Here is a 12,407-nt window from a genome sequence, read left to right as displayed (position 1 = left end):
CACTTTATATTATATAACGTCTCAGCTTATTAAATTACTTATATATTCTGTAAAATTGATTGGTTATTTTCATTGATGATCTCTATTATTTTTTTGTCAAAAAATTCTCAACTTCAATTTTGCAACTTAAAAGTTCTTCTGGTTAGTTTAGTTCCATTTTCATTAAAAATTAATAATGTGGCACTCATTGTAGTCTTGGAATTCTACCAAAATAATCAAAATTTAATTGATTAAAAATAAATTATAAGAACATAACTAATAAATTGAACTTATTAATTTTTTTCATATTGGATTAACAATGTCAACATCTTCCCTCACTGAATATAATGAAAATTAAATTAAATTCTATAAGTGAAAGTGAGAATTCAATATCAACATAAGTTAAATTATGAGGGCTCGGAAATGAGTTGTATCAATGTGCATTCACCATTTGATAATGGCGAGTCAAATCGTAGACCATGGAGGAGGAAGAAAAATAAAAATAAAAATGGAAAAAGGGCCTTTCTTTTTTATTACAGACAAGTACAGACAAGGCAAAAATTTAAAAAGATTCACAATATACTATTGATGTTTATTGCAATTTGGCCCCCAAGTTCCAAAAAATGCTCTCTCTTTCCTAATATAGTAATCCTGACTCCATCACTGAGAAAGGAATCATATTTGAAATATAAAAAGTCATTATTTATCATTAACATGATAAAAAAAAATCAAACTTGCAGCAGCAATGAAACTCCTTTGAGTTCTTTTTTCGTAGCTTAACACAATATTTGTCATTAAGCTCGATTTACCAGCAACGTCAAAAGTTGTCAGGAAATCATTCCTCGATAAATAGACCAAATAAATGAAGTTCCGTTCAGTTAATGCGATCGATGCATTAAAATATCTTCTGGCTCCTTAGATCTCGCAAAAAATTGAGTAAATGTACATTTCTTTTCCTGCATCCTTGCTATGCTATCTCTGTGGCCTTAGCCTCTTGATTGCCATAAATGTGACAGCTGCAGATAGAGAATACCTGCCAAAGTCCAACCAATTTAAAAATGAAAAACTATTAAACATCTGAATCTTACCGATTTGGAGAAGGTCCAGAATGCTATGCGACAAGAATTGTACAATCTGAAACTTTGTTAATGCCTTCAGATTGATGGCAGGGAATCGCGGATCATATGTTAAGTAAACTAGAACTCAGCACCTAAGAGCTATATTGCATGGAAAAGGAGAGGGTGATACAGAAAACGCTGAAGGAAATCGGTGAAGCCAAATATTTTACAATAATAGGTTGTGAATATAAGGTTTTTGAGTTTCAGAAGCATTTTCATAAATGGAAACGAAACACTGAAACAAAGGTCTCGACAAGTTCCCATGCAATATAACCTCATGGTCATCTTGTGATATCTTATCATTTTAGGATGAACCTAAGAATTGTCAGATTAGTGCTAAAACGTTACATAAAACCATGTTTTCCTAATTCTATTCTGGAGTCTCAATGCAATATATGACTTTTACGTCAAGAAATGTTCCTACACTCGGGAGTTTAAAATATACTGTGCAAGGAGCCGCCAATAAAGAAACTGCAATTATCTACATATATATATCAAGAGACTGATGTAGCATACCATGTCATTGTATAATTTAGATGGTCTTGTGGCATGACTGAACTGCGTATCAACGTATTAACATCCTTTGGAAGAGGGTATGGACACGCTGAATTAATATTTTCATTGATGTCTTCCACATAGATGGTATTTTCAGGGAGTTCACAAGCACGGGCAATTGCAGGAACATCAACATAAAACCATTGGCCAGACCTTGGATCATTTTCTGGAACAAAAATGCTAGGCTTTTCGCTTCCTCGAATCACACCAACAACCTCAACAGAAATGATAGACGGGATTTGCTCCTGTAAATTGCAAAATAAAAGCTTTTTATTTCTTAAACTACTTGGCTACAATAACCAGGGACGTTTAGTAAATATGAACACCTGTATAACTTTTGGGTTCTTGGTCCAAAATCTCCACCATGAGGTTCGTTTACTCTCCTGGGCAGACAAGTATGATGCATCTGAAGGCTGTTCGTCATCATGTGACATTTCCAAGGATCTTTGCTTCCAAATACGAGGGACCCATCCTCTGCCGACAAGAATTGGTGCCTGCACACTGAAAGAAAACTACCCACCATTAGTTTCCAATTTTTATTTTTTTTCAAATCCATTAGTTTCCAATTAAATAGTCCAAATGACTATTGTAAAATCAGTAATGGCCAATTTTTGGTTGTAGGTTAGATAATAAGCCAGATTCATAAACTATTTAACTACATTATTGAATTTGCATTATTCAATATACTTGCCAGTTCCACCATTTAAGCAAAATTTCACTTCACAATTAATGCCACTTGGACAGTAGGTGGTCCCGCGGAGCTTTCGGAGTAGGGTAGCCTAGTGTGTAAGCACAGCAATGAACCGCGAGCCAATAAGTAAATTATTAACACGTTAGATACTTCTTCAATCTGTTTTCTTTTTCAATTCCATTGCCACCCCTGTTTGCTAAATTGAAAGGTTTTTTGTGGGATAATGATTCATTAACCTATGGATCAATAATGCCTGCTAAAGTAACTGGCAATGTGCTGCATTTTTTCATCGTCTTCAAGAAGAAATGCTTCATATCTTGAGAAATATTAATAGTTCATCAAGAAAAGCATCCATATTTAATAAAATGTTCTTCTACTCAAAACTAGCCAACAAAATAAAATATAAATACTTAAGGTGATTCTAATCAAACCTAAGCAAACAAATCTATAAAAGAAATTCTTTACGAATTAGAAACATTCCTTTAAAAAATTTAACAGATATAACATGTTTATATCAGCCTAATGTGCCTCAAAGGAGTTAAGAAATTCCATAATAAAATACTTAAATTTCGATGGAACTTTCAACCTAAGCTACAATAAATCCTTCTATGCTTACCTCTCAGGATCGTTGGGGATTGGCATAAGGGGTGTAATGACATAGTAGCCATTTTCGGTCACTCCAGATATACTTCTAGAACGGGGACCCACAAAGATTGACCTCTTCTCATCAAAAACACCTTTGCAAGCAACCCTTCTGAACTCCAAAGTGTCCAATTGTTCACTTGATGGGGATACTTCATTAAACTTCATCGGCTCTAATTCCAATCTCTTCTGTCTAAAATCTAGCATTTTGATCTGCATAAACATGCATTTTATCTGTGAGTTATCTGTTAATAGCTACTAGTATTCTAATACTTCAAAATTTCAATTAATAGACAGAACATTGCATGAAAATATTCCGAGGATACATATTTGTACTGGATCTATGAACATATAATATCTGGTGCTTTTACATGATTACGAGCAAGATAGCCTCAAATATGACAACGGGAGATAAACTGTAGAGTGAGATCCTTTCAACAACATATTGTTCTAGCTATAACTTTTTAGAGTGAGATCAAAAGTTCCTAAATAACTATCTCAATTAAACTAAAGTAAGAAACAAGAATACTAGATCTGCTAGTTGACTCTAATAAACCTTAGACATTATCTGATAACAATGTACAGATCAAAGCATGTAACTTTAACTCTTAGTTTAACAAAACCTTTATAATTTTCAACTTTCTCAGCTATATAACGGAAACCCAGTGTAACTTATAAGCATATCCATCCAGCTTAACGTTCCATTTATACCGTCTCTAAACAACATGAAACATTCAAAATCTTGATTAAACCAAATCAGTAATAGATCACACTCACATAAAAGAAAAAAACTTTCAATCAATTACTTGTCATCAAGATTTCATAGGTCCAAAAAACAAGCTAAAGAAATAAAAACAAACTCAATGATAACTAAACACGCATAATTGAAATACTTAACAATTACAAAAGAACTTAATTAAGGAGTAACATAGAACCTTGTCCTGTCTTCTAAAGATCTGCCAAGTTCCAAGGCCAAAAGAGAGAGTTCCAGGTACAAAAAGTAACCATTTTGTCCAATTTGATCTTCTTTTTTGTTCTACCACATTAACACCTACAAAAAAAACATCAAAAAATTTCTATCTGATATGATCAAAGCACAAAAAAGATAGAGAAATTAAAAGTATGAGAAAAATGAACAGACCTTGAGATTGGGGATTGGTTTGAGGGGTTGCAAAGGCTGATGAGGTAGAATATAAGGCATATGAATAATAAGGAGCTAATAAATGGTTTTTACAACCACCATTAACACCAACTGAACCAACCCTTGTTAAGGATTTAGAGATGGAAGCTAAAGATGTCATCTTTTTAGACTTTCATTTGGGTTTTTCGTTGTTGGAGTTCTGATTCTTCTACATATGAGAGGGTTTATGGGGTTTAGATTCTACAAGGTGAAGAAACAAAGAAACTACACTTGTTTATGGTACGGGCTCGGGCCGGACTTAGCCGGGCTTAACTATCATTAATGTCGTTTGCGTCCGGTCCGGTCCGATTCGGATTCGAGATTTAGTTTTATTATCCAAGTCCGGTTCGTGCATTAAATTTGGGAAAATTTATATTCTATATTATAAAATTATAAAATAATTATAAAAATACTATTTTGGTTTTGTTTTTACAAATTTAATTTTAATTTTTATAAAAATATTAACTATTTTTTTATATTTATAATTTTTTTTATTCATGTTAAAATTATCTCTATTCTTTTAACTTTTTGTTCTTTCTTTTTTAATATTACGATCACCGCCAATCTTCATCTTTCAAACCACACCGCCACCATCACTATCACACTATTGCCACTTGTCATCCCTTCTCGTCGATGTCGCTCAACCTTCCTTGAAACCCTCACTATAAAATCAGATTTAAAATTATCAATTATATTTTTGAAAATATAAAAATTATAAAATAAATTTGTTATTATATGTATAGATATAGAGTTTATTCTATATGATTTATAATTTAGATTTTTAAATTCTAATTCTTGATCGTCAATATTTGCTGTTTTGTAAATGGCATTTGTTGTAGTATTTTTTAATTATTTTTTGAAAATAATATATCGTGCGTACTATATACGAATTATATATTATTAGTATATACAACGTTTAAAAAATACGTTATTATTTGGGTTATATACGAAATGTATACTATATCATAACAATCGTTTTGTTTAATATTTTTATAATTATTTGTATCATAATTTTATAATTATTTGTATCTTTGTAAATATTTAATCGTGTTTTTAGTATTTATGTACTATATGTCTGCTTGTAATTTATATTTTAGTTTTTTTATTTAATATGCTTCTTTTAAAATATATTTTAGGTTAATCATTGGTAAATTTTGGGTAGGTTGTAAATAGAGTATATTTTTATAATAAAAAAACAAATCAAAATGTACTTTTTAATATATTTTTTAAAATTAAAGATACATGGCGTAATTTATGTTTTTTTTCTTTAAAGATAAAAGAGTGTTTATCTCATGCATTAGTTGTGTCATGTCATACTTATAACGAGTCAATAAGCATTTGCGATATATTATATTTTAATTATTGCTTGATTTTTTATCATTAACTTAACTATCGGTTTGTTACATGGATGACATAGCGCGACAGTTGTGTGTAATAATTTTTCTAAAACATGACGTAATTTCCTCCAAAAAAGTTATGAAGCTGGGCAGGCCAAGATTTGAAAAGAGCAGGTTGTATAAGCCCAAGCCCACAGGACCATAATAATTAAAAACTAGGGTTTCAGACTTCTACTCAAATGTCTTCCCCTATATATTCTAAACTCTCCTCCACATCTCCATTACTTCTGCTTCTTTCAATTTAATCCTCCAATTTTTTTTTCATTCTAAATTTCTTATATTTTCACTATTTTTTTTTCGATTTCCTCATCGTCAGAGAAAATAAAATGAAAAATGAAGGGCAAATCGTCACTGGTTGGCTAAATTTAATAGCGAAAACAGTCCTTTTAGTTGCCTATATTAATATTGCGAGATGAATATGGCTGCAATTTCTTTTTAATAATCTGCAGCTTTTTCTATTCATATGCTCCTACATCTTTATTTTTCATATTTTATTGGGCGATTTTGTACATTTTTGTTTTTTTGTCTTTCCACTTTAAAAAACATTATTCAAATTATAAAAGAATTAAAATTGTTTTTTTAAACAAAAAGTAGTAATATTGAAAATTATTTAAATAATTAAAGTAATGATATAATGAAAAGTTAATAAAGAATAATTAATTTTATTATTATCTTTTTAATTCATGTAATTAATGAACAAAATGACTACTTAGAAAATATATATAAGAGATTGAAATTATTGGACATTTAAAATATTAAATTTATCTATTTTTTGGGACGAAGAGGAGGAGTTTTTTTTTAATCAAAAGATAGTAATATTGATAGATTAATAGATTATAATCCTACTGTCAAAGTACATTGTAGATCAAATATAAAAAATAAAAAACAACTGAAACCCTATATCAATCTATAATATTTAACAGGTGATTAAAAATAAGATGAATTCCAGTGTGAAGAATTTTAAAAATCTTGAACAAACCAAGGATTTACATAAACTACTAATAAAACACACCAAAACTCCAAAAAATGGAGCAATTTATTCAAACAAATAATAAAATATTAAAAGAAACAAGCTAAGAAGCCAAATATCATTGTTCTTTGCGCTTGAAATCGAAGAAAATTGGACTTTCTCTCTCTAGAATACTTGGTGTCCACAAAATGTGGCACGGGGGAAGTTTTGTATCTTCAGAGGAGGAGCTGATTAGGAAAAAAAACTGATCAGTAATATTTAATTATTATTTTTAAATTCTATAGAGTAACTTAATTTAATTTAGACTCTTTTAATCTATATAATTCATTTTATATAATAAATTATGTAGATTAACTTAATTTAATTTAGACTGTTTTAATTTATTCAATTCATTTAACCGTGCAATCTGTTTAGAATTCGCTTTATTTTAAACATTAAATTATTATTTTTAAAATTAGTTTGTTTACCATGTGATGTGACTATGATTAGACATTTATTATAAACTCTAAGAACATCCACAATGCAGTGCCATTTTTTATACTAAATTTAGCATGAAAAATTGACAAAATGCTACATTTAGCATAACTTTCTAAATTCATCTCCAATGCAAAATATTAAAAAAAGTGTTATAGTTGCTTAATATGATAATTATTTATTAATTTTTTTATTATGTTATAAAAAAAATTCAATCATATATTTTATAAATTTTTTAAAATATACTACGATCATGTACGGAAGTGTTGGCCTTCGGCTCAGCAATATGGAATAATAATTTTTGTTTTTTATTTGATAAAATAATGAGCTCTTTTAAATAGAATTATTAAGTGAATTGATGAATAATAAAAAAATAAAATATTGTATATATTATTTTAATATGCGGGCTGGTGTCCTATAATTAAAAGTTTAATCAATTGAGATCGTAAAAAAATATAACATTTAAAATGAAAGAAAAAAATAAATAGTAAAAAGAAAGTAATAATAAAATCATAAATAAAAGTGAATTTTGATTGGTTATTGAAATTTAGCATATGCTATAGTACATGCTAAATTTAACATAGGATATAACATATGCTAAATTTAGCACGAAATATAGCACTGTATTGAAGTTGGATTTAATCACTCAGTGCTAAATTATAGCATTAGCACGTCAATTTAGCATTACATTGTGGATGCTCTAAGAATTGTTTTGGTCTTGTATAAAGAATAATTGTTTTGATACTATTAAAAATTAAAGTAAATCGAGAATTTTGGTTGTATTTAAAATTTTATTGATTTGTAAGAAAGAAATTTATAATAAATTGTCTATTTTTATAAGACAGAAGAAGGATATGGTAGAAAAAATTTCTAAAAATTAGAAACATATTTCTTTTAATATGAATTGTTTATCCTTGTTCCTCTATGGAAACTAATTTCATTCCAACCAACATATAAAATTAATTATTTATATTTCTTATAATTTTCTTTAATTTGAACTCCAATTTTGATATTAACTCGAGCATATTTCAATGATGATATTATAATTTTGCTATCATTTTAATAAGGTGTTGTAATGTAATTGGTTTATTCTATGAAAGACGTAGTGGACTCGTTCTACTTAAGAATTTTTCATGCTTGATAATAAAAATAAAAAAAGAGTAGAGTGTTGGGATTGGAGATAAGCAATCAGTACAATTTTTTTTCTTCCAAAGAAGAGTTAATTCAATACATTCACTAAGAGATAGTAGACACAAATGCACAATATTTGAAAGTTAAGGATTCAATTAATTATTTTTGCAGCCAAATAAGTACTAAAATTGTTCTACTCTGATTATGTAATTGACTAAGCTGGTAATACCAGTAAACTGCAGCCTACAAAGAAAGCAATTATCAAACTAAATTTCTCCACATCCTGCATTCTATTCCCTGCATTTTTCTTAGCTGGAGTAGAACCTGAATTAGCAAACAATAATTAATCTTAATTTCACAAAAATAGACATTGAATTACTCAGTACAGTGGCGTAACCAGAAAATAGTATTAGGGGGGAATTGTAAGGGTCAAAATTTTAATCAACAATTTTTTTATACCAAACATGACGGAAATCAAAATAAAAACTTCAAAAATAAAAAAAGGTTGCATCTCCAGTTAATTCTGACTGGTTCATGCTGTCTCATTACTGATCCGTATTATAAAATGTGAAGCACTTAAAAATTTACTAGAGGTACTTTTAACCAATTATTTTTAATATAATTAAAGTAATTAATATGTAAAATGTATAAATATATAGTCTCTTTTTCTGTAAAACCAGTAGTGAAAATGAGGGTTATTAGCCAAAATGGTACTCAACCTTCGCACCTTGTATCAGAATGGTACCCAACCTTTAATTTATATCAAAATGGTACCCAACCTTCTAATGTTTGTATCAAAATGGTTTTGTAAACAATTTCCGGTCACTTTTGATGGCGTGGCAACCGGAAAACTAATTTTTTATATTTTTGCCACATCCCATGACAAATAAGATTTTATATAATTTAAAAAATTAAAACGAACTCTTATTTTACATCAATAAAAAAATTATTTTTCCGGTTGCCACGTCATCAAAAGTGACTGGAAAATGTTAAAAAAACCATTTTGATACAAACATTAGAAGGTTAGGTACCATTTTGATACAAATTAAAAGTTGGGTACCATTTTGATACAAGGTGCAAAGGTTAGATACCATTTTGGCTAATAACCCTAAAAATGAAAACCAATGAATTATAGTTCAAATGGCTGCAATTTGTTAGTTATGGCCTATGGGTTTAATTTTCCCCGCAAATACTATTTCTCTTCAATTATTAAAAAAAAAATTGTAGTAAAACTGAAGTTATAAATTGAGCTTAGTTAACAAAATTAAGAAAAACTTACTGTTAGTAGAAGAATTTGCAGCAGGTGGAACTGAAGGACTGGTTGGCGAAGGTGCTACATTGTCAAATATTGAAGCAGAATTAATTAGAATTAGCAAATTAGTAATGATATATCAATTCAATTAATAAAAATAGTTGTAAGCTGTAACTTATGATGCACAAAAACCTTTATAAAGGTGCATTTTCTCATTTCGGAAATTCTAGATCTCTTATCCGCTTTTATAAATAATAAAAATTAGATACTTATTTCTTAAAAAGAAACCCGTTTTCTAAAAATTTCTTAAAAGTAATTACCATCACATTTTAAAGAAATTCTTATGTAGACTCAGTCTACCACGTCATCTTTGTTATTTGTACTCATAACACACAAATAAAACTCTTAATTCTTTCATGATAAAAAAAACTCTTAATTCTTTCCAAAGACAAAAAATATATAATTCGATTAAGTGTAACAGTAATAATAAAATTTATTTATAATACTATAATTTTTAATATATTATATTTTTATTATTTACACATTTTGGAAAAAAATCATATTTCAGTGTTCGTTTTCGTATCCGTTTCAGCGCAATATACGCATACCATTTTTTTTCTTATTTATAATTTCAGAAAAAAACAATAATTTAATTCAAAATAATTTTTTTAAAAAAGAAGATTAAAAAAACATACAAGTCTTGCAGAGTGAGAGGTCAGCCTTTGCACCACAAGCCTTAGCAAGTTTCATGGTGTCTTCCTCGGTGACATTAAAAGTCTTCATAAGTGCAGGGTTATTCATCACACTACACAGGCATGCTATTTCATCCACCACCATCTCTTTTAACGGCAGGCAACACGTCGCCGGCGCGTTCGCCGGCGCGTGCAAATAGGGTTGGCAAGGCATCAATTTTTGCACGCATGCCTTTGGATCTGACGTGTTTACAGAAAACCCTAGAAAAACACATGCAGACTGTAATAAAATGAAGATGAAGAGATTTGAAATGGATTTGGACGCCATTGATGATCAACTCAAGAGGTTATTTATGAGAAAAGTTTTAGTTATGATTATTATTTATAGAGAATTTAATATTTGTTTTATGAAGAATTATGAGCTGTTTTGATTCAGCTATATATCCGATTTGACCAACGAATTTTGAATTGTTTTCGGCGTTATGCATTAGGTGAATTAGTTTACTTATTTGTTAACTTATTTTCTTCATTTTAGGGTTTAGTTTTCCTAAATATGGAAACTAAATCGTAAGATGATATACTCTCCATATATATACATGCATATCCTAGTCATCATTCCAAAGAAATTATTATATGGTCTTGTTTTTTTTTATTATTATTAGTATTAATGTGAGACGAACCATATCTGGTTCGTAATCCCCCATGGTAAACGAGTTCGTTTTCAATGGAGGAAGAAAGACGAACCAGATCTGGTTGTGAATCCGAAGCGGGTTCGTCACGGGAAAGACGAACAGATTTTTTTAAAAAATAATTTTTAAAAATGTACTTATATTTAATAAAATTAATTAATATTTTATGTATATTAATTTATTAATTAAGAAATACTATTATTTATTCTGAATATACGTCAGAGTTGGCAATGATTTTTTTATATTATAATATTGAGATAATTAAGATATGAATTTTAATAATTAATTAATAATTGATTTGATTTAATTTGATTTGGTTTGATTTACTATTTGATTTGGTTAATTTGGGTTAGTGGTTTGAGATTTTAACATGTCAACTAATTTTGCTCAGTTGGAAGTGATATGGATGCCATAGGGGTAATAATTTTAGTTCGATTCAAAAATGGCCGGAAAAAAATGAATATTGCAAAATTGGCTAAATCTGATAATTTTAAAAGATTTGTCAATAACTGACACAATTCGCAAAGGTTAGATATTTTTTAGTGATTAAATCATTAAAAAAAGTGGGTTAAAAAAGAGAATTATATAGCACTACTCTAAATTAAAACACACATCGAAAAAGGTTCTCATAGTAGTAATCTGAACAAGGTCAAACTTAAAGTTCTTTTATTATAAATTTTTTGTTTGATAATTGAATAAGGAGAGCGTTGAGGGATTGAACACACAACGTAATATATAGCAGCACAACGTTTATATCATTTGAAATATAACTTATGTGTTATTTTTAAAATTTTATTTATATGATCATTCCTTAGATATGTCTTAGACCTTATATTTAATTTATTTTAAAATTTAAGGTTCTTTCTGGGACGAAGAAAAGTGTGCATTACATTCAACAAAAATCGCACATGAGAATAAATTTAAATATTCATCTAACTTGACATGTTGGCAAAGTTAATCACGCCATCAAAATTTAAAAAATGACTATATAAATAAAAATATAAAATATATAGATCTTTTTTTAAAATTGAAAATATATCGGCCCACAAAATAAAATAATTTGAATAAATAATTAGATCAATAAAAATTCAAAATACAATTTGTTGCCGTTTACTACGTCTGAATTGTTAATCACTAAATGTCGACTAACAACATGCTCAAAATTTCCGTTTGTAACAGAACATTAAATAGAAAACGGATAGTATAACTGAATAATGAATTATTAAAAAAAAAAGCTTTTAATGAGTTTATGTAGCAGTTAAATAACCTTTTTATTAGTCTAAAGTTCAAGATCACAAATTTGATATACCAAAGATATAATATATTCCACATATAGCATATCGCTATAAATACAAGGGAGGATAACAAAATATATAAAGGAGGAAACATAATTTATTATGCAATATTTTCAGAAACAAAAGCCGGGTTAAAGGTTGCAGAACTTTTAAATAATTTTTAAAAAATATCAAATTTTTAAATTATTTTTTAAAATTATTAAATTTTAGTTTTTGTTTTAAAAAGATATCTCAATATAATTTTGATGAAATGACTCATTTCTAAACGAAATATATAATTTTATAACGTTTATCGACATGATAAATATTTAGATGGTCACATAATCAAAATAGGATCGAAAA

The 12,407-nt window shown here is 28.4% G+C and overlaps 2 protein-coding genes across 2 annotated transcripts; both read right to left on the bottom strand.

Moving 5' to 3' along the window:
* Positions 1 to 482: 482 nt before the first annotated feature.
* Positions 483 to 4,376, bottom strand: LOC126670607 (surfeit locus protein 1). Its single transcript, XM_050364375.2, has 6 exons — positions 4,127 to 4,376; positions 3,921 to 4,036; positions 2,960 to 3,198; positions 1,979 to 2,153; positions 1,614 to 1,897; positions 483 to 1,012 (listed from the first exon to the last, which is right to left on the bottom strand). Exons 1-6 carry the CDS (start codon positions 4,284 to 4,286, stop codon positions 952 to 954), a joined length of 1,035 nt encoding a protein of 344 aa, XP_050220332.1. The 5' UTR covers positions 4,287 to 4,376; the 3' UTR covers positions 483 to 951.
* A 3,896-nt stretch (positions 4,377 to 8,272) lies between these two features.
* Positions 8,273 to 10,963, bottom strand: LOC126666750 (non-specific lipid transfer protein GPI-anchored 3-like). The gene is made up of 3 exons (XM_050359611.2): positions 10,085 to 10,963; positions 9,417 to 9,470; positions 8,273 to 8,461 (listed from the first exon to the last, which is right to left on the bottom strand). The coding sequence occupies exons 1-3, from the start codon at positions 10,407 to 10,409 to the stop codon at positions 8,352 to 8,354; spliced, it is 489 nt and encodes a 162-aa protein (XP_050215568.1). The 5' UTR covers positions 10,410 to 10,963; the 3' UTR covers positions 8,273 to 8,351.
* Positions 10,964 to 12,407: the final 1,444 nt, after the last annotated feature.

Source organism: Mercurialis annua, linkage group LG2, assembly GCF_937616625.2.
Source record: "Mercurialis annua linkage group LG2, ddMerAnnu1.2, whole genome shotgun sequence".
Classification (NCBI taxonomy): Eukaryota; Viridiplantae; Streptophyta; class Magnoliopsida; order Malpighiales; family Euphorbiaceae; genus Mercurialis; species Mercurialis annua.
Note: the sequence above shows the minus strand (reverse complement) of the source record. Positions and strands in the feature narration are given on the sequence as shown.